The 24,056-nt window shown below is 36.8% G+C and overlaps 1 protein-coding gene across 1 annotated transcript in view; it reads right to left on the reverse strand.

The window, feature by feature from the left end:
• The window catches only part of LOC108708344 (autism susceptibility gene 2 protein), a 60,681-nt gene that overhangs the window by 20,143 nt on the left and 16,482 nt on the right, over positions 1-24,056 (reverse strand). Inside the window, exons 2-4 of the mRNA XM_041582264.1 lie at positions 4,742-5,201; positions 3,380-3,633; positions 2,074-2,315 (exon numbers count right to left, since the gene is read on the reverse strand). Coding sequence (XP_041438198.1) covers positions 2,074-2,315; positions 3,380-3,473 — 336 coding nt within the window. The 5' untranslated portion in view covers positions 3,474-3,633; positions 4,742-5,201. The remainder of the gene's footprint in view (positions 1-2,073; positions 2,316-3,379; positions 3,634-4,741; positions 5,202-24,056) is intronic.

Raw genomic sequence — 24,056 nt, forward strand, 5'->3', positions numbered from 1 at the left:
TAATATGTAATTTTATAAATCAAAGAGACTAAATGGATCACAGGTTTGTTGCATTGGTTTCCGGCTCAAGCAGAAGACATACAGGCAATTACATTTATACTGGCCCTTTAAATCCACCAGTCTGCTTAAAATCTAGCAATGGAGATCTAAGTAAAATGTAGCTGTGGTAACCTGTGCAAGGCTTATAAGCTTAGCATAGGTTTTATGCTTTGCTCGAAAGTCTCTGGGGCCTGCCTTTATAGCTTTGGAAACCTGCTTCTCACGTCTGCCAACAATACTGACACTGAGAAACACTACAATGTTTACAAGATGGCAGCTTTAAAAGGAATTAATCTCCTAGTAGCACAATCAGCAGAATGGAAAACTTCAAGACTTCTAAACTAAACAAATAATTTGTGTTCTGTTCTAAGACAAAACACAATTCCCATGAAGCAGAAGCAACAATCCAAAGGATTTTTTACTGTCCCCAGGACTTTCTGAAGGCAATGAAATGGATTTTTAATCATTTTAATGTGTATGGTCCTCAAATATTTGGTAAGCTGGATATTTGGCAAACTACGTGGAAAAGTAGTCGAAGTCGAGAATTTACCGCAATTCGTTTGATCGAGCGATCAAAGGAAAACGAATTGAAGGATTTTAATCAATCGATCGAACGATTTTCCTTCGATCACAAATTGCCTAGAAAGCCTATGGGGACGTTCCCCATAGGCTAACATTAGTGCTCGGTAGGTTTTAGGTGGTCAAAGTTTTTTTTAAAGAGACAGTACTTCGACTATTGAATGATAGAATAGTCGACCGATTTTTAGTTTGAATCATTTGATTCGAAGTCGTAGTCGAAGGTCGAAGTAGCCAATTCGATGGTCGAAGTATTTTTCCTCCTAATCCTTCACTCGAGCTAAGTAAATGTGCCCCTTGGTGTTGGTGTCATTTTCTGTCCCTTAGAAATTAAATCTGGTATGTCTGGTCAATTTCCAAATGCAAGTATTCTTATTAGTATTCTTGTTTAATGCAAACACACCCATTTTAATCCAATGGCCAAAATACTTTAGGTGCTTTGGGGGTTTATCTTTGGACCACTATACTAAGACAGTAACTAAATGAATTCTAATTCAGGCAGAGCAAATGTTGTGAAAAATGAATTTCTCCTTGTTTAATCTAGGTAGGGTCCCAGGCACTCCCTTTGCTTGCACTCATTATACAGTAAATCTATTGGCAGTGTTCCCACCTGGCTGGCATTTTGATGGCTCGTGGCTGGGTGTTAAAAATTATGCTTGATGCCAGTATTAGGGAAGAAATATGAAAATAGGCAGTATTTTTTAACATCAAAGTTGGTAACTCTAGCCATTAATGTACCACTAATTTTTTTCAACATTGACGTCATTCATATATAACAAATTTATGTTTGAGCCCTTGCAGACAATCCTGCATACTGCACCTTCATAAATGTTAACTAACTCAGCAATTTGTTTACATACTTTTAAAGCTATATTGTTTTACTGACTAGGTTTCATCAATAATATTCTTTTTCTCCATGCAGCAATAAAGAAGACTGGGTGCTAAACATCCAAATTAAAATTATCTTGTCTACAGAGCAGTTAAACTCATCCATCAGTTCTAGTTAATCATTGTGGATTTCAACTGTCCATTAAATCAGTTCTCTGTCAACACCATTTTAGTTCTGTATAAAATGTTACTGTGGGACAGCCCTTTGCAGTGAAATTAACACCAACACATAATTATAAAAGAATTTGGGTTTTACACAGTGCTAAAATGGTGTTGCCAAAGAGCTGCTTTATGACCATTAAGATACCTTAGTTCCAAGACAATAAAGATATGACTTCTGTCCCAATGACTACAACTTGTAACTGGGATATCACGCATATTTATTGTCTTTACCTTTACAAAATCCTATCATATTTTTTACAGATTATAAAATAATCCTTGAATAATATGAATATGGTGTTTAAAAAAAAATAACACATGAAATAATACACATTAATTAATAAAGAAGCCCTTATTTGGGCTCCAACCAAATTTGAAATAATAAAAGAGTTGTGTTCTACTTATCCTCACATTTCTGGCTGGGGTACGCACCATGGGTGGTGCTGGAGTCGGCATAATTGCAGTAGGTGGGATGGCGTGTGGGAAAGGCGTAAAGGTGTGCTGGTGTGTATGCTGATGCGTGTGCTGGTGTTGATGTTGGTGCTGGTGAAACTCAGTCCTCAGATATGGAGGTGGGCCTAACGATGCACCACGGTCGGCACTCTGAGAAGCCAAAAAGCGTGTATTCAGCTCTTGTCTGAGAAGGTCTTGCTCTGAAATAAATAAACATTATTATTGGCAAGGGCTCCTGGTAACAAGGAGGAATAAAATTGCATACTGGCTCAACAGTGTTCTAATCTAACGTTTTCCATTTGGTGAACCAGTTATGAGTACCAAAAACTAAATAAAAACGTGATGTGGAGCATTTGGGCAAACTGAGGATATAAATATGTTTATGGGCCATGACTGACATAAAGGCTTACAGCATGACAAAAGATAACAATATGGGGAGTTATTTAGATGGCATTTCTTTTTACAATGAGACAAAGGGGCTCATTTACAGCAAGGGATGCGGTGTGCCATAGTTGGCTATATTTTGCACTTTGTACAATGTGTTCCTTTGTTGCTGTATACCTGCAAGTGTCTACACTTTGTTTCAGTGCACAGAGACCTACAGTTTCCCCCTTGAAAAGAGTGCTGCCTGCATTCAGCAGCTTTCTATTCAAGATGGGTGGCCAGGGGGAAGCTCATCATCTCCTGCGAAAGTTGAGGGAGTGGACACTAGCCACAATGGAACCCTGTTCTTACCGCTTGCCCTATCCAGTGGAAGGTGTATAATGCAGCCATTCATCTGGCTAGAAGGGAGGTTTCATCTAACATTAAAGGCAAGTCATTTAACCACCAGGCCAGCTCCTTTACAGATATTATGCAGACATCATCAAATTTCATAAAACCAAACAATGCTTTCCCTTACAATGTATTTTAATAATTACTTTTATTGTTGCTTTTTTCACAAATATCTTGTTAGTCCAGCAAGTACCTAAAGTTTGGCTGCATCAGGTATATAGTTACAGTATATAGTTCAGACTGAAAATCCACTCTACCTAAAAATGTATATGTCAGTAACAGATCCTCCTTTTCACCTCAGTGATTTGCCTAGCCATGTTGATAGAAACATTGGAACAGATATGACAGATAATCAGATCATTTCAAAACGGCCTGTGTATTGCAGCTTGAAATTTGCATTCTGCACTGACCCCTAATAACTAAAGAGCATTTATTTTTTTACAAATGTGATGGCTGCATAAGTGCAATATACAATTAATCTGTTTTATACCTGAGTAAGTGCTGCTAGCAGGATGTCCTGGAACCTGTAGTGCCCCTGAAGTGAGTGGTGGTGGAGGAGGTAAAGCAGAGGGTGGGGCAAACATATTTGGGTGGTGCTGGTGAGCAGGAGGTTGGAGAGTGGGTGTAAACCTATGCAATGGACTGTGGTTTTGTAAGGACAGAGGATATGGTGATGTTGAAGGATGATGACCCAGAAGTGAAGAGGGTGCTTGACTTTTTGCTGGTGTGCTGCTTCTGCTGCTGCTGTGGAAAAAATATCACAAATAATTTAGTTCCCTTTTCAAAATCATAAGTCTTAGTAAATTAAGACATTCAGAAGTTTGAACAACTCTATTAGGTGCCCGAACTGCAATTTGTCAAACTGCCTCTACTAATACACCAACTGTTGGTGGAAAAAGTTTAACATGTAATTATTATATTTATTACACTGACATGTCATAGATTTTTAAAACAATAAATGCATGGTGGGTCTTTGCTGAATAAAACAGCCTTTGAATCAAATATTGCTGCTTATATACTAAGGGACAACTTTGTGTACAATCAGATTTTTTAAATAAATAGTGATCATTTTGATAATTTCTCAGTAAAACAGATATGCCTTATATTTACAAATTTCTTTCCAAATGGAAGGTGCACGGAAAAAAGAATATGTGGCACTGTTCTTACGTGTCATTATAAATCTGTGATCTCTCTTGCTTACATTCTACAGGCTTGACCTATATCAGTACAGTTATATATCTTTCAAAAAATGTCACGCATTAGTGGAATTCAAACAGACGTAGAAACCACACCTGACAGTTTTCCAGCCTATTATTCTAAGACAAACAGTTTTAATTCCACCATCATAACGTGCTCTGTCAATAAGGATTTGTAAAATTAATGACTTAAAATTCCACTGCTGTATGCTTGATTAGTCTTTGTATTGTTTAAACCACAAATATGCAAGAAAGGAACAAGTGATAACAGCTATAGTAAATAGGCACAATGTGGTCATCATTTTTTCCACTCTTTAAGGCGAAATTACTTTTTTTACAGCAATTTGCAAATAAAAAGTGGTTTACATAGCTGATTTATTCTGTCCCTGTTGCTTGCTACATATCATATATCAGTTTCAGAGGTATGTCAAAATAATTATGTATTAATCTTGTCTGAGAAATGTTTACCATGGTTCATTCACTTAAAAAATGGTTCTAAGCATAATATTTTTTCAGGTGTTAGAGATGTACAGTGAGATTTCTGCACGCATTTCGACAGGGTTCACTTCTCTAAATTCATATTACCATAAAAACATGCATTTCTAAAATTGCTGTGAATAATGTAGGTTTATTGAACAAAAAACATTTCAGCCCACCTTAAACTGTTTACACTTAAGCTGCTGCTGTTGTAACTGCACAAAGACTGAGGCAAATTCTGGGATGGAGGGCGTGGTTGCACTGTTGGGGGGCTAGGGAGAACTGGGGTCTGGGACAGCGACTGAGGTTTTGGTGCCTTCTGAACCGGTAGTTTAGGTGGTGCTTCGTGATCTAGAGTAACATGAGGAAACTCAGACTGCGTCTGTAAAGGTATCTCCGTGTAAGTAGCTAATCTGGCTCCAGGAGAAGCTAGGTTAGGCTGGGATTCCAAATCAGCCTGGACAACAGGCAAAGATGGCAGGCTTGGTTCCTTCGATACTAAAACATCAAGCTGCAGCTCCTTGTTGCTGTCTTGGCTCTTCTCTTGACTCCTTTCTAAACCTGACACTTTTGGCACAACTTGACCTGTTGCATTTTTGTTGCCATGTGTTGTCAGTAACCTGACACCCAGCTCTGTATCTAGAAAAAACAAATAGTTGAAATAAGGATATTTTATTATCTTTTTAATCAATTGTACATAGCTTAAAGGATGACTATACATATTGCTAAACCAGTAGAAGAAAGCTTGATACAAGGTAACACATATGCTGTCACAATTGTTCCTGCAAATACTATGGGGCAGATTCACTAAAGGTCGAATTCTCGCCAGCGACCACTTTGCCACACTTCGCGCCCACCCTAAAACAAATGTGTCATGCCCCTCAAATGTCTGGGAAAAAAGGTTAACACAAACTTCTTTAATAGTTCGTACTTTTGAAAGCAATCCCGTTTAAAAAAAAAGAAAAGTCGCCATAGTTTTTTTACAACTTTAATGAATTTCCGGCATACAGGATATGATGTCACTGACATAAGATTGAGGAAGATGTAGCCTTGTTTTATCAATCCGCTTGGAGTGAGGTGGCGAAGTAAACTCTGGTGAAACGTTCAGTAAAATTTACATCTTAGTGAATTTGCAGGGTAATGACTGCAAATTTTCCTCTATGCCTGTCAGTAAATTGGCAATGCCCCTGCGGATTGGATTTCTGCTAAATTGTCGCTATTGTCAGCCAATTCGCACTTTAGTGAATCTACCCCTATGACTTCATAGTTCCACTTTTTGCTATATTTGACTGGTGAGGCTTTAAAGACTTTGACCCCTTTAAACCTTTTGAAAGTAGACAGTGATTATGGTTCTATAGGAGAGAGACACTCAGAAAGAAATGACCAAACAGCCAGTAAAAACATAGGGATCAATGATGCTGAAACTGCACATTATGCAATTCTGCACCTGACCTATATAGAACTTAGAGAAAACAAAGCAAGGTACAAATAACATTGATCTTTAATACTATAGACAAATATAGACTGAAAGTTCAAAATTAATGTACAGAGGCTCATTAATCATCTTAACAACATGTTAAATAAACAAATCATACAGCCACTATACCAGTCATAAACCATGAAAAGTACATACTGTACATGCACCATGAAAGGTACAGAATGAAAAAAAAAAACCATAAACAAGATGGGTGACTACAATTGCACAAGAAAATACGTCTTTATGCAAATTTCTCAGACCTACAATGAACCAACTTATGTACAAAAATCCATATATATGGCACATTCATGCTCCTTCGTTCCTACGTGGTTAGCTTTGTTTTTTTTAGAGTTCTTTTTGTTTGTTGCCCCATGAGAATGCATAATGTACTATTTTTAAAAAATCTTGATGTAGAAAAGAATCTTTGCACTCTGTGTCGCTCTTTAGGCAGAAGCAACAATGCCATGGGCTGCCAATGACAAACAACCATACTTGAAAATTGAGCTGAACAGGAAATGAACACATGAATGTATGTCGTAGCTCACAGCCAAGAGATTTCAGCCACTGTTACATAAGCAAAATGCATTTGCCAAAATTCAGTCTAAGGCAAATAGTACATGTAATGTGTTATCCAGCGGTGCATTTCCACTGGCAGAAAAACTTCAATCACCAATCTACTGATAACAGTCAATCTCCATTTAATTCAATGGCAGGCCAACCAAGCCATGACAGAAATTGCTACATGCAACAGAAGTGTCTCCACAGAATACATGCGCAGGAATATTCCAAAACAACTAAATTACTTGTTGCGTATTTCAACATCATTTCCAAGTATATAAATAATGGAAAGCATGGTTTCCCAAACATGCATTACTCAGAAGCCAAATATAAAGCATTTGCTGCAGCTTCATGTGTCACTTTGTAACAATGCTTTCACCATTGCAAATGCAACCCAAATAGCCTAATGGTTTCTAATAAATATATATTGCATTAAACCATCATATGTAAAATCCCGCTTCATGTAATTAATCCATTTTCATAATAATAAACTTTTTTAGTAGTGTGTGCCAGTGGGTAATCCTAAATAGAAAATAAGCCATTTTAAGAAAAAATGTCCGCCCCCTGGGATGCTACAATTCATGGTGCACACAAACAAACCAAGGGTACACATACATGTTAGGTTACATGAGCCAATAAATGGTCTGTCTTTTCCTTCCACGCCTCTTCCTGTTACAGTTAGAATTGCATTATTTCTGGTCAGGTGATCACTGTGGTAGCACACATCCCAAAATGGTGGTTCAATGTAAAAGGGCAATATTTACTTAAATATATATTCCAGTTTGGTAAGATTATTTAATATGCCACTTAACATGGTATAAAATATCTGCTGCTTAAGTATTCTTTTTGGTAGAAAAGCTTTCCTTTAAGAAGACTGTACAAACAGTATCCCTTTGAGTTCTGCATAATAAAAATGTCCAAAATTTGTCCACGTTTAGAAACCCATTACATTTAAAAAGAACAGCAACTGCTATGCACTGATTTATAGCTATATAATACTAGACCTATAACAAACTGTACACCGACAAATTCTATGAAGAAAATGCTCACATAAAACCAGTTACCTTTAATTCTATAAAACAAAATGTAGTTCTCTGGTACTTTCCCATTGAGGCAAATTAATCTACTTGTATTTAAGCAAAAACGCAATACGACTTGCTAAAACCTGATTTTTCCCTTTCTTCAGCTAACTATGGCTCTATCATTAGGACAGACCACATATCGCTTAAAATAACTGAAACCAACTATATTATCATCACCTGAGGGAAAACACTGTCACTTCCTCCTGCTGTCATAGCTGTCCATGAAAATTGTGTTTCCTCAGCTCATATCATTAACTCACACAGGCTATATTGGGCTTATAAAAGAAAGAACCACAAATTAAATGTATTCATTTGTGAAAGTTGGAGAACAGCTTTGTTTCAAAGGATGGAAACAAAATACTTTCCATCAAATAACAGCAAATATTAAGAGAATGTCTAAAACCTAATACAAAAAGAAGCCTTTGCGTTCCCAAAGCTCCTTTCTTACCGTCCCAATGGGTTATATCTAAATCTGCTTACACAGGTAAAGAATAATGAAATATATATCCTAGCCTTAATTAAGACTCTAGGGCTTTCTGAATGAATGCATTCTGTGCATAAGTGGAGTCTCGTGGGATTTAATTTGTCAGTTTTCCTAATCTCCATAAAAAGAAAATATGGTAATGATAAGCTTGTTTGAAAAATTGGGGGTGGGGAGGGGGAAACCACATAATCTTCTGTCGTTATGCGACAACAATAGGTATCTTCATATCTGTGTGTTAGAGACAGGCTTAGCAGTCACTTGACAGAGCATGTAATTAGAACGCCAGTGAATGGGCATGCTTGAAGGCTATGCTGCCTTACAAGCAGTTGGGGGCTGAACATTTATATACTACGCACATTTATATACTAAGCAAATGTTATTTTTGCTTTTGATTTACGGACCTTTGTTTAAACATCTACTGTGACATATTACAAATACGTGGTGACATTAGTCAATAGAGAGAAATTTGTGATAAAGTCCATCAGAACAGTAAAACTGGGTTAAAAACAAACACATGAAAGCATTTTCAAACCAACAGTCAATAATGTCTTTAATAAATGTTCCTCCCAACTGTCTCCAAGAGTGAAACCCCAGTGAGTTATGCCCAGGGGCAATCCTAAATTCGCCAGCATGACATCATTTTGTAACTTCATTTACTAATGGGCACTGGCGTAACTTCGCTAGCGAAGACTCTGGCAGTAATTCGCACCCTAACGCCAGGCGAAGTTTTCGTTCTGGCGAACAAACGAAACTACGCTAATTCATTAAGACTGAGATTTGACTGAACGTTACCTCTTGCGCCAGACTTGCCTTCGCTAGCTCAGACCAGGCGTGCAATAGAGTAGATAGGACTTGGTCAAAAAATAGTTAAAAATTTTCTAAGTCCCAAAAAACGCTGGCGTCTTTTATTTTTTACAGGGTGATAGGCTGCAAAAGATCATAATTTTTTTGGGGGGTACCCGGCTTCCCTCCTACATTTCCTAACATATGGCATATAAACTGTACAGTGGGCACATGTGTAGGGCAATATGACAACTTTAGTTTATTTTATTATGTTTCTTGGGCTTGTGTAGTGTAATGTATTGGCTGCAACATATACGTCCATTCAACTTTAACTTCCAGCCGTATGCTAATTAGGCAATGCTAGCGCAATGCTAGGACACAACAGATTTTAGTGAATTAGCGTTGTCCTGTCGAATTTACGCCTGGCGAAGTGTTGTGATGTCAGCAAAGTCGTCGCTGGTGCAATTTCGGAGGTAAGTAAATTTACCCCCATGTGTTTCAAATAGAACATTGGTCATGGACCCATTTTACAAAAAATCAGGGAGACATTTCATTGCCAGAATAACTCCAGTTAGATGGAAAGTGAATTCCCCTTCATAATGAGGTCTACATTATTCACTATTCACAAGAGAATGGGTTGCAATGTAGGGAGGGAGGAACTTATCTTTATATCACTGCCTTTGACGATGAGCCAGAATAAGAATTGTCCTTATCTCCTTAGCGCTTAGGCTGATGTCATAAGGGGCTGATCGGAGCCTGCTGAAAATTGCAGGCCAAGAACAAGAATCCGAACCCTAGGCAGCAATTGTGGAAGCCATTGTGTTGACCATTGCGACGGCAGGCACAAGCGTCGCCAATATGGGAGACATTGAAGAGATTTTGCTTTTTCTGCACTGCTTAGAGCATAAAGCTTTACATCCATATTCACTTGTTTTGTTAGAGGTAATGCAATGAAATATTTCCCATATTACAGCTCTGACTACAAAGAGAACAGTCCCAGACTGCATTGAGCTGTACTGAGGGACCATAACTTATGGTGCATAGGACCAATAGTGTGCAGTTTATTTATTAGGTGTACATCACTTATGCAAGAATAAAAAACACTTGACACTCGCCAGATAACACGTGAATCCTATTCATTTTAGCACAGATACATTTTCTATGATTTCTTAAACTATTCATTTAACAACTATAATTTGCTGTCAGCTTTGCAATTGGAAAGTACTTTGTTTTGAGCTGTAACTGTGCTGTGAGTATTTATTAAAGCAGACTTTCTTTGTTATTAAATAGGCTGGCAGTGTTCCCAACACCGAGGCTCGAGGCAGGGAAATTAATATGCTGACATTTAATGTTAATAAAGGGCCTGAACAATATGCGCCTCTTCAAAGTCCTTGTTCATTTGGAATTTAATTTAGAATGAGAATGTGCTCCTCGAGATCAGTTGTGTTGGTAAACATGCATTAAAGCTGACGCTCGCACAGCCTATGCTTAATAAACTTTCAACTAATGATAACTAGTTAAAATTTAAGTAAAAATACACTCAAATATATCTTTTTCTGAAATGTTATGATATGGGGCTATTTAACTATATGCAAGCACAACTACAATAAAATACACATACAAATTAATATGTATAATGCTTGTCTCTGCTGAGAACAGTTAAAATAAATATATTATCAGAGGTGTAAATTTGCTTTAAATCCAGTAACTGGCTCCCAATCAGATGTTTGCTTTCATACAGGAGTAAAGGCTACAGGCTGATTTCTATCACTAAAAAATTGTACTTGATGGTGTGTAGAACAATAAGCAAAAGGAACCCAGTCAACTGCATATATTGCCATGTTCAGTATTATTAATAAAGATATCAGTTTGCTAACAGATTTGTAACCCAAGCTCTTTTAAAGCAACAGCACATTGACTAAGAAATCAGAGGCACCTTGCATCCACCGTTTTCATATCAAATGTGCAGATATGTTCAACATGGGCAGACACCCATGTTGTTTTGATCACCCCTACAAGATATGATGATAGCACATGCTTGGTTGTTCTAGACAGACCTAATAAATGAATATAGTTCTATCATTTCTGAGACACTAAGTATGAGGAGTGTGAGTAGTGCATGCCGAGGTTATAAGTTTAGATGATATATTCATCTAAACCACCACCTCACCCTCTTGAATTATAGCAATGTCTTAATGACAAAATTAAAAAAGCCAAAAAATTTAAATTTCAAAATTAGAAGTTTACTCGGCAGCCTATTCAATTGTTTATGACAATTATGTCTAGACCTATTCCTGCACAAGTCCAGGTCCTGCCATTAGTCTCTGTTATTTAACGCCTCTGAAAAGCACAATCTTCCCTATGTTTCATTTTACAATTTAATTAAAATAAACACAATCCAGAATTCCAATTTCTGCTTCTACCCAGTCAATTGAAACTAAAAAAAAATAAATGTAGCCAAACTCACTGTTTATCCAAGTCACAATTAATTTCCACTTTTTAAGGGAGAACTGGGTCTTGGCAAAGTTCAAAGAAATGGCATCATGAACATGTCATAGTGTGGAAACATTAATTATAATCAGGAAGGTTGCAGAATTGGTCTTCTCGATTTACTGAGACCATGGAGAGGTAAAAGTGCTTTATAAAAAGCTTATTATTTCTGGAAAATAATGTGTTCTAACAAAATCATAGATGCAGGAAAAGGAATGTACATTTTAACTAAGTCGATTGAAGCAGAACATAGAATAGTATAAAAGTTGAATTTCCTTTGTTTTACAAAGCCTGTGAAAATAAAAATCGCCTCCACAATTCCTTTACACGGCAAGCTAACCTATCAAAAGCCATACCATGCTCAATATAACCTTACTAGTCAATAATCAGGAAACTTGTTATCCAAAAAGCTCAGTAGTATGGCTAACAAATGGGTGGCCCCATTGCAAAAAAAAAGTCATAATGTCCTAGGATCTGTAAGGAAGAAAATTACCAGCCCTCAAGACTTAATGTAATTTTCTTCCTTGCCCAAATGCCGACCCCTTTTTACTGAGCACCGGACCAGACTAATATCCTTCGAGAGGCTAGGTGTGCTGGTATATGTATGTGCAACTGCATTAGGCTCTAAAGCTGGCCATAGATGCAAAGATCCGATCGTACGAATCATCGTAGGATTGGACTTTCCCATCTCCCGACCCACCACTAACCATTCAGATCAAAGTCATACCAGTCAGATTCGTTAAAGAACAGATCAGCAATGTTCTGCCCCTGACAGCAATCGTAAGATATCTATGTCCAACCAAAGCTAGTGACAGTCTCCCACTGAAAATCGTACGATCGGCAATACACGCAGAGATATTATCGGCAGCCGACAGAAATTTTCTAACCTGTCCGATCGACCAAACGTCGATCTCCGCCGGATGAAAAATGTCGGGACTCACGGTCCGAATATCGTACGAATTCTTGATTCGTACGATCAAATCTTTGCGTCTATGGCCAACTTAAGACTCAGCCGGTAGGCCTCAAGAGTAATGCCGATATTTATGGCATCCTCCCAGATAGTACCAGTGGATCAGTAAGTGGCTGAAATAAGAAATTCTGACCATCTGACATATAGCTGCTGGTGAACTGTTAGTAATTTATTTATTTATTTATGTTTGCCAAAAGCAATGACATTTATAGATAAACTCAGAGTCCCTTGTTACATAAGAGAAAGTATTTATGTACATTCTTTAAAATAAATTGTCTGCTCTTACAGTTTCACTAAATTATTTTATAGGGTTTGCAAACTGACATTATCAGACCAGAGACCAAATAACTTGTTTTTAAACTACATGTTTTATAGATATTTATATTTTTATATTTTTTTTCCACTAGACATTTATTATAACCCAGCACACAGTATAAAAGTATAATGACGAATAACTGTCTCAGCTAATGCAAAACAGCAGGAGTTTATAATGAGGTTTAGAGAACATTTACATCAATTTTATCAGCTGCTGAAAGATTTGCTCTTTTAACCCTTGGAGAATTCAGTAGTTTAACTGTGTGGAAACATGGCATTAGTTTAACAGGTAACAGCGCAGCATGCTCTTCACAGGATTCTTCCAAGGAGGCCACCACCTGCACAGTAAATTTGTTGTGAAATTACGCATATAACAGAGCCCTCAGACACCAATGCAATATGCTACAGAAAATGTCTAACCTAAATAGGTAGGAAAACAACCATGTATTCTACAGTGCGAACACTGTCCATACCATGTATCTTTAATCTGTTAAAAAAGAAGATAAAGTAAAAGATGAAAAAGAAGCAGCAAAACAGGTGTTTGGGTATACAGAGGACACAAACCCCATATTTCACACAAGAGCACACAAGACTCTGGTATAGTATCCAACTGCAAGGGACTAAATGTGACCATAGATGCACCGATAATATTGTACGAAACAATTCGGTGTGTGTATGGTGGTAGATGAGCTGACCAAAAGAAGACTTGGATATTATTCGCCTCGTCGATCGGACTGGCCATAAAATTTAGGCGGTCTTTGAAGGCACATCAAGGAACATCGGACATTGTTAGTGCTGAATTGTCAGATACAGGTAGAATTCTATTGTTTCTATGTGTATATCTGATGATTCAGCTCTACACATGTGCATTGAAACTAACGATCTTTCCTGGAAAGATCGCAATTGTAACCTTTATGTCCACCTTTAGTGTAGCCCTGCAATGGACTTCTTGGAATGCCCAGTGTTTTTAGTCAAATATTGCCCCTTAGTAAGGCTATATATTAGCCTTAAATGATTAAGGCAGCACAATAACTGTAAATTGAATGCACATTCAGTAACTCCCATGTCCAATCAGAATATGACAAATATAAGTAACGGACTTAAAACCATTCCGTATTGCACACAGGACTACTGCCTGAGAGAGACAAATAGGTGATACAAACGTAAAAGGATTCAGGCACAATTAACTTCTACTTTTCGTTGGGGCCCCATAAAGGGTTAATAGCAGAAAGGTGTTATCTGAATGTTTCTTCCTCAGCACCCTGAATGACATAAACCTGCCAGGCATGTAGAATGTAATGGTCTAATCCATCTACATTATACAAAAGACAGATTAGCTTTTACTTAAATACTCTTGTTTCTTAAATTTCCTCCTTGTCATGTTGCCAAAGGAAGCTCTTAATCTTGCAAAAGAACCAAAACACTTTCTGATGTCTGCACAGAAACAGAAGAGAAAGAGCTAACGAAGACCTGGAATACAAAGAGCTAAAGTAGACCTGGAAGACGAAGCCAAGGTTTTTAAGATAACCTAGAGATTTTGTGGCTTAATATGCAGTTGGATCACGATGCACATCTGCAATTACTCTCTACAGGCAACAGAATAAACAAGGCTCTTTTTACTAAGAACCGTCAGGCTTGGAACAACGGAGTATTCCGCTCTGACCAGTTACAAGCACACTTTCCTAATTGCCATTTTCTATCTGCAATCTCCATTTGGCAATTGATTAAAGGCATTTGTCTATCTGATGGTGACTCATGGCAGTGAGGTAAATTCCAAAATGTCACTCCCTATTTTTGGTAAAGAGTGAGATTACAATAACAACATTAAAAAAAAAAGAAGTTAGCTAAGTGGTTTCAAATGTAGCAGGCCAGCTTCCAACTGGCATTCTTGAATGCATGAATGGAGAATTTATTTTGATAAAGTGCAGACAGATCTCATTAATCTATGTTTTGTTTAAAAGAACGTTGTTACATAGAGCACCCATTAGGGAAAAAAAGCAGAGCAGAATGAGTATTGCCTGTTGTGACTTGGAAACCTGTTAGTCAAGTAGAATAATGGGCAATAAACAGTGTGAATTATTACTTTTTAGGTGTGTTCTGCTCACTAAGCTGTGTGAGCAAGTCCATATGTACATAATAATAATGATCAGTCATGTAAATGTTGCTGTATTGAAGGTATGAAATTGCCAAGCAATTAAGGATGACTTCTCCTAAACGGATCCGTTCTTGATAAGGAGTTACAGTAGATTATCGGCAGGTTTACTAAAGAACGGGCATTTGGGCTAATCTGAATCTCTAGTCAACAACTGGATCGCTTTGGAAGCCCAAACAGAGCCACTAATAGTGCACTGCATTTACAGTGTAATTTGTCTCTCGTTTAAAGGATTTTTTATCTGGCTTAAACAATAACTGAAAGTGGCCCTATCAGATCTTTTAGAAAGGCAATGATTTGGATCCCATACAGAGGCCAAAGGATGCAGATTTAGTCAATAGCTGCCACAAATGTTATGTAGATATCAATCAAACCAAAAGGTAAAGTTCAGTAACGCAACACTATGCATGCATTTTCCTGTGTTAAGCTTCTCCTTTCACCTCAATGTACATACTGTCAAATGGTCTTTCAGATTTTATAGCTGTATATACATAATAAAGGAAAGATATAGGAGCCTGAAAGTAAAGGTTAGAAGCAAACAAGCTTCTTTGAACTTTTATGTTTGGTTTTTTACATACTATAGAACGAAGTTAAGTTAACCAGTAAAAAAAAAATACAGAATTCAATATGCAACTATGATTTTCTTTTACTATGAGACATAACATAATGAGGATTCTAAACAGAAAACTTACATGCTATAGTCTTTAATTATGTATAAGCAAGTGAAGGTGATGCACATCACACCCAACACACAACACACCAAGATTGTGGCTAGTTTAACTTTACTCTGTCAGACAACATTATGAAGAACGATTCTAATCCCCGATGGTCTGATCCAAGATTCATACAAATGACTTGAATCCCATTTGTTTTAAACCATTTTTTGGTTTTAACAATACTCAAGAGCTGTACTTCTCTGATCTTATGAGTTAATATACTCTGCAGGGAATTTAGGAAATTAAGATGAATCGCATTCAATCATTGGCCATGTCCTTGCAAACATTAGATTAGCATATCTGCTAGATCCTGCAAAGTATAAACATTTAAAGGACAATATTTTGCATTCCATTATATTGACTATAAATTCAAACAAAGCAGTAGTATCACCTGTATGGCCCTGGGCTGATTTTAGAAATATAAGCAAAACCACAACACTTTGTATGGAGTTTTTTGCTAGAAATATTTTGAGAAATTGAAAGTGTTCTTTCATTCCTTCAACCAGCTTTAGTTTGAGATAAAGGAAACATACTTATTTAAGCTTTACACATTGCAATTCTGTCCTCTATATAAGAGGTATCAATCAATCATATGCTGCTTAGCTATAACTTTTTTGTTATTAAACTATATATTATATACATTATATAGACTATTCTCTGCTGTACTTTATTCTTTATGCCTGCTATAAGTTTCCTATACACACCAACAACAACAATCAGGGCATTTAGTTATAGATGCAAAATGAAAACTGTAGCAATGCTCTAGTGTAGCAATCTTGATAACAAGGAGTGCATACAAAGTGGGACTATCAATTATACCACTTTACTAATTTTAAGTCACATATTAATGTAGTATTGTCACAGCAATAAATCACTTGGAGCACTTGAGAGGGTGCTGGGCCAAAAGATATTCTGAAAGACTATATTCTTTCTTGGGGCTTCCACTTGACAGCCCAGTTCTAAATTAAAAATGACCAAAAAAAAGGCTACCTTTAATAAGTTGTTTCCTGCTACAACAGAACATATGAATTAAATTGAGGTGAAGCTCTATATTATATTGAGCAAAGTAGTTTAGCTTTCTAAAAAAAATAAAGCTGTGGTTTTGTTAGTGTGTAATTTAAGGAGAATCTAGCCACTTTGCTTGCATTTAAATGTTCCATGTTTTTTCTAAATCATATTCCTTATTTAGGAAATGCTTTTACTTTACAATAACAATTCAAGCCACAGCTCTGGAGATGAATTATATTGCTATTATAGCTTAAATGTCTGAATAAGAACGCATGTCGGCATGGTATCCTGTGGCTATGTAATGGTTACACTGGTAATAAGGTACTTTGCACTGCCAGATGCATTGGGCTTCTAATGGAATATTTATCTGATGGTAACCCAAATCCACTATGCACCTTATTAAATTGAACAAATTGCAATGTCCTGAAACCCTTAGGTGACTGCCACTTTATTTATTTAACAGAGAAAAAAAAAATATCTATAATGTTACACTTGTTTTAGGAAAAAAATATTATTATATATATTCTTTCCCGCTTTTAATCTGATCTGTCCTTAGTATTATGGATTTCCACATCACTAGTATCTGTTTTCTGCCTAGTAAGAAATAATTGATGAAGAGAGGGTTAGGGCAAGGTTAGGGAACGTTCAGTACTATAGCTGTTGCACAGCCACTTGCCCTGAGAACTAAAGTTCTGCAACATCAAACATTTTATTTAAAAAAAATTCATTCAACTGTTGTACTGCTACTGCTCCCAGTATTTCAATGGAACTAGGGAGGGCAAAAATGCGGCATTACAAATCTCTGGGCTAGAGTAGAAATCTTTAAAATTAGAATGCTACTGGATGAAAAATAACTATTGGTTAAAAATGCCTAGCATTTTAAAGAAAAGTGTCTCTTTAAGACAGCTGGAAATTGGCATACAAACAATTATATGACTCTGCTCAAAAAAATCTTGCATACGTTTTGACACATACCTCACAGCATTCATGATTTATAAATTAGAGCATGCCTCTAATTGACTTGGGCCATGCCCATATATAATCCGTGACACCCCCACCGTGGTAAACAAATTAGGACTGCCTAAATTTAATAATAGCCATTTGGGAGGCAACCGTGAGGCAACTCTATGTTCCCCTTACATTTTATTTTAGTACCCCTACTATTTCATTGGTTTCCAAACAAACCATTAAGGGCTTCATCAAAGTTAATGCTGTGAAAAGCACTTCATTAACCTCTTTAGAAGCATGCTTAATTTCCTACAATAATCCCCACCGCTAGAGTTTTTTAAGCTCAGCAGGAAAAAAAGCATTAAACACATGTTTTTGGTTTAAAAATTGCCATACCTTTAACTAGTTAAAGTGCTTGTGGCACTCTCAGGGTTCAGGCAAATGACTGAACTAATCCGGAATTAGCCAACTAAATGCATATTTTAGAACACATAGCTCTATTACATTATGCAGCTGCTTATTTCATTTCCTTTTAATGCATAATGAGTAGATGTTTTAACTGCCCTGAGATTGACTTGGTACTCAGTAGGTCACTGCTGATACATAAACATGAATATTTAAATAACTTTCAATGTCTGCCTATGCTGTTTTTCACAATTTCAATTTCATTTTAGGCTAATTAGGTAATAAAGCGGTCATAAAACTTTACTTCAAAGGCAGATCAATAAACTGCTCACAGATGGATGGTTTATGAAGGGTAATGCCAACAGCTGTATAATACTAAAACATTCTCTGTTATGACAAAATAAACATCTCCCCTGTATGTTTGAAGACAAGCTTGAAAGAAATGAATGAAATAATTCTAAAGCTAGAGTCAGGTTAATTAGACATTATACAGACCAGTTACAGATTTATAAAATGGTGCCTGTTTTTTTAAGGTCCCTTTTCTCATTGCCCCTCGTTTGCAACTAAAGGCAAATGTTTAATTAGAACCATGCAGAGTAATTTATGCCACTATGGATTACAAAAGATTTGCAAAACAAAACACATACCCTACTTATAAATACTGTTTATTTTCCACTTTAGAACTTTGTTTTTCTTGAACTATTTTTTAAGTTGTTTACTGCAGTCAATACATTTATTTTCTTTGTAGATTTATTACCACAGGCTGTTTACCCTCATTCAACTTTGCTAGAAACCTTGTTGAAAGAATGCAAAAACATACCACATTCAATTGGTTCCAGATTCAAACTTTAGCGGTAAGTCTTCTTTACCAATTTAAAGGACCAGGCGTGAATAAATACCAAAACCTATTTTCTCGCAAGGTTATCATTTATTTTGCTGTAGACTCAACAGCACTGTTATCTGCTATTTGTAGCTGTCTTTGATTTTGCTTTCCCCTTTTTTTGTTGGGGAAGGAGACACTATTAGAGAAAAGCTGGCCATAGTTGCAAAGATCCAATCGTTACGAATCCTCGATTGGTGCGATTTTCGGACGGAGATCGGTCACTTGGTCAATCTGCCAGGTTAAAAGATTTCTGTCGACTGCCGATAATCTCTGCATGTATTGCCAATCTGACAATTTTCAGTGGGAGACTGTCACCAGCTTTGTCGGACTTAAACTTTCGTACAATGCTGTTAGGGGCAGAACATCACCTGATCTGTTCTTTTACTATTCTATTTAAACTGAAAGTTAGTGGCAGGTCGGGAGATGGGGAAGTCCGATCGTTCGAGGATTCCAATGAACGAATCTTTGCGTCTATGGCCAGCTTAAGAAGTAAGTCTAAACTGGCAAGTCAATGGGTGTTTTTGTCTATCCCCCATTTGTAATAAAAGGTGCTAATTTTGCCGAGGGGCAGTAACCAGTAGCAACCGATAAGATGTTTGCTTTTAAACAGGTGACCAGTAAATGCTTCCTGTTGATTGCTATGGGTTACTGCTCCTGGGCAAACTTAGTATGTTTTACTACAAAACCCCCTATGGGTGGTTTTTCCTGGAATCCTGGCAAAACATTTCACCCATCCCTAGTGCTAACCATGCTTGCTCCCTACAGGAAACATAAAGTCATAACTTCAGTAATAGCTGTGCCAAAAAAATTCCCTAGACCCTTTAGATTATAAACTCTTGTCTGCAGAGCTTTTTGATCCTATTTTTATACAGTAACTTATGTTTGTTAAATTATTGTAAAACCTCTTAATCTAGAGTTGCGTATCTTGCTTGTACTATATAAATAAATGATGATGATTTAAGGAGCATTTCAAAACACAAGTAGACAGCAGCTCCATTTAACTGTAAATAATCAGTAAAGGGTCCAGAAACATACAAATCGTACCAGAGATTTTTTGCATTATGCCCCCTTTTGTCCTTATTGCTCTGTTCCTGGGATTCATTCACTATTGCATTCATATTATATCCCCCTCTGTATACACTGTACATTTTTAAAGGAGGGAGAGCCTATATTCCTCTGTATGTCCCTGCACTTTGGCAATTAATGTTTATGATAAAATGGAAAGGTGATAGAATAATTAAAAGCAAACAGACTACAAATCCAGCCAGATGGCAATATGCCTTGTTTGCACTGTGACTACATCTTCTCAAGGTAATACTTGAACTATTATTGTTGATAGTGAGATGATGCAATGTTACTGCAATATAATTGCTTGTGTTCTTAAGTTACAACCAGGTGTTCAACCAAATAACCGCATTTTATGTTATGAAAAACGGTCTTAATTGACTATATCCTTCTATTATGTTAACTCACTGGGTAAAGCTTGGTGTATGCAATGGACATGCAATAAAAAAACAAGTTCTACCCACATTAAAGTGAGAATAAGTAAATGTTCTATCACCAGCACTCCAGTTAGATTATTCCAAATGTATAGCTCTCTAGAAAGGATAGCACACTTAGAGGCAAATTTACTAAAAGGCGAAGTGACTAATGCTGGCGAAAATTCACCAGCGTGACTTCATCTTGGAACTTTGCCGATTTTCTAATGGGTGCAGGCATAACTTTGCTAGTGAAAGAGATTGACGCTGGTGCTCATTCGCACTCAATCGCCAGGCGAAGTTGTGCTCTGGCGAAGGGACGTAACGGCACAAATTCACTAAGATGCCGATTTTACTGAATGTTACCTCTTGCGCCAGACTTGCCTTCGCCACCTCAGACCAGGAGAAGTGCAGGACTTCCTCAAAATTTAGCTAAATGGTGGCGTCTTTTCCTTTTTTTCAGGGTGATAGGCTGCAAAAGAGTGTAAATTTTTTTGGGGGTAACCCGCTTCCCCCTACATTTTCTAACATATGGCACATAAACTATACACTAGGCTCATGTGTAGGGTAATATAACAACTCCATTTTCTTTTATTAAGCATCCCTGGGCTTGTGTAATGTAAATGTATTTGCTGCAACTTAAACATCCATTCAACTTTAACTTCCCACCGTATGCGGGTTAGCCTCAGAGAGAGCAGCAAAAGATGAAAACATCCTGATCCTCATATGGAACTAGGCCAAGAAAATGCTACACTTTAGCAAATAGCTCTATTTACTTTTTAATGAAATAGCCCTTATTTTCACGGTGCCATACTGGGGCTTAATTATAGTGTAGCAATACGTAGCAAACTAGCAGCTGCTTCATTAAAGCGACCTGTCATCCAGACATAAAAAATCTGTAAAACAGGAGTCATTTTGAATATATTTATATTTTAAATTAGTTTTAATTTTATTTAAACTTCCATATGTGTTATAAATGCATTTAAAATCTCAGTTGCCAATCATATATTGCCTTCCTGGTCTCTATGCCTCAGGCACAGCAGCCATTTTTACTTGCTTTTCTGCACTTCCTTGATGTCACTGACCTCCGACACACACCCCTACCCTCCTCACTGTCTATATAAGTGTAGCCTGTGAATGGGCATCTGCATCAGGTTCTGGTGCATACATGAGATTTTGTCTCCACAAAATGTGTGTTTTCCAAAAAAAAGAAGAAAACAAAATTAAATAAATTATAAAGTTTAAGTAAATAAACAATAACATTGAATCTGGAATAATTTCTTAGGGTGACAGGCCCCCTTATTATATTTTATTTGCTACCTAGATTACATAAATAAACTAAATCTAAAATTGGTACAGCTGCCCAAGATAGGTGAAACACTCTTGCGTAGAAGACACAGTGGCAAAAACTTCTTTGTAAGGTTATTTCAGTCCTCTTTTTCTATCAGGTAACAAAACATAGTATATCACCCCTCCTTTCTTCTCTCTCTCCAACAACCTTCACTTCCCCCAGCTTAGAGCTTTGCTTGCTTGATCGGTTTTGTCGCCTGAAGCATTTTATAACTGACTTGGCTCAATCAGTGCAGCATCAGCTTGATCTGACATATCTACCAGAATGCCTTGCAGCACACCTCTCACTTTGTCATAAGGCTTAGATCTGCCTCAGGACAGGACTTTGTTTTCTTAGGTATCTAATGTTATAAAAGTAACTCATCAGTCATTATTTATGCGTTTCACTTGACAACAAATAGCCTTGACTGCACTTAACATGCAATTATGATGATTTCATACATCTAATAATATTCTTCCATATGAATGCCTTCTAGATATACACTGCTCACAATTGTTTTCTCACATGCCAAAACCTTAAATCAAAAAGCAAAAATGTTCAACATAATCTAAATTGAATTTGGCAAATGATTTGTTTGTGAAAAACACCACTTATTTGGCTTATTTTCAGTCATGTTTAAAGTGCACAGAGTGTGAACAGAGTCAGAATAGCATCATTCACAATTAAGCGTCCTATTTTAATTGGACCGGATCCAAAAACCTATTGTCACTCTATCTCAAGTAAAAATGGAGTACACTTTATTTTCTGGACTCAAGCAAGGCACTTAGCAAACCATTGGAATAGTTATTTAGTTTGAGGCAGAAGATAAAGTGAGCTTCCATCTTTCAACCACCTAGTAACTCTAGTGAGGGTCAAGCTACCAAAAAATGAATAAGAGAAGAATTAGGCTTCAACTGGCAGAGAAGTTTAGTGATTAAAGCCCTTACCTCATGCTAATGATGCTGTTGCCAGATGGCTTGGTAAAATAAACTGTATTACCAATTAGAGCAGTTCAGTCTACCAGTTGGATGTTTGATGTTCAGTACTGCCGATAGGTTTTCAATGGATAACAGCAAGAACCTCCAAATAGCAAGAACCTCCAAATGCTCTTCATTTTGCTGCAGTACGCAACAACGAAGAGCACTTCTAGGTGTTTTCCAATTATTTTTAAATTGACCAATAAAATAAGAATTTTGTTACTGTTGTTTAACTAAAGCCCCTTTTGTTCATGTATGTGTGTGTGTATGCATGTGTGTGTTTTCTACATAATGGCAATATTTTTTATATATATTTTTTAATCTGAAAGCTTTTTTTTTTTTTTTAAATGCTGCCTTGGGGTTAAAAGAAAGTTATCTCATCTGAGTAATAAATCATTTCTTTCTTTTGTGATAAAACTGCTTGCCAACTTGTGATATGATGAAACAGTCTGCTTATCTTATTTGAAGTAGGTGTTTCATTTATGATTACTGAACACCCTGATAATCAGCATTAGCAAGCAAATCCATGTAGTCATAAAAATAATGTAACAAACCTTTACTGTCTAATATTTAGCTTGTTATATTTGTGGAAGATAAAAACACTACTCGTAAAATGTAAGGAAAAGAGGGGCATCTTAAAATCAAACCCTATGTGCACCAATGGGTGAACACCATTTTTACTTACATAATGTCCAGTCAAAAAGTAACAACTAACATAATATACATAATAGAAATTACCAATGGTGGCAACAAGGCCTGTTTATATAAAGTTTTCACGATCTGTGAGCATATAAGTCAGAAATGACAAAAGGAGATGGACACATCAGTCAACAACCATGAAACTAGAAAGAACTCAATTTCTCAACCATTTAATGACACAACTATATATATCTATATATATCTATATAATTAGCACAGAAGATCCGCACTCACAGGTCTTATATAAATATAAAAAAAAAATTATTGTTGTATGCGAGACTAACGTTTCGGCCTCCACCGAGGCCTTTCTCATGTGTGTATATATCTATATATATACACACATATACATTTTCTTTTGTTCCTCCCAACAATAATGTTTCAGCTTGTGTTGTTTGCATGCATGGAATGAGTCCCAAGCACGCATAAAGAGTGAATGGAAGAGTGTCTGATACCAATCCAAATCCTTTCCATTTACTATCTAATTGCTCTAATTGCCTCGTGTAGCGCAACCGCTAATAAATCCTTGTCTAGCAATCATTTACTCTACGGAAAACAAGCTGTAAAAGTGTCACAGACAGGCACATCAGATAGTTTCCTTAGGACGGTAAAGCAGCTAAAACAACCAGCAGGTTTTAGAGGGAATTTGATATCTCTCAGATTTTCAAACAAGGATCCAGTTACTAAGGTTGACAATGCCTAGACAATGTTTGGTTTATGTCAATGACCTGAAATCCACATA

The sequence above is a fragment of the Xenopus laevis genome, chromosome 2L (assembly GCF_017654675.1).
Source record: "Xenopus laevis strain J_2021 chromosome 2L, Xenopus_laevis_v10.1, whole genome shotgun sequence".
NCBI lineage: Eukaryota > Metazoa > Chordata > Amphibia > Anura > Pipidae > Xenopus > Xenopus laevis.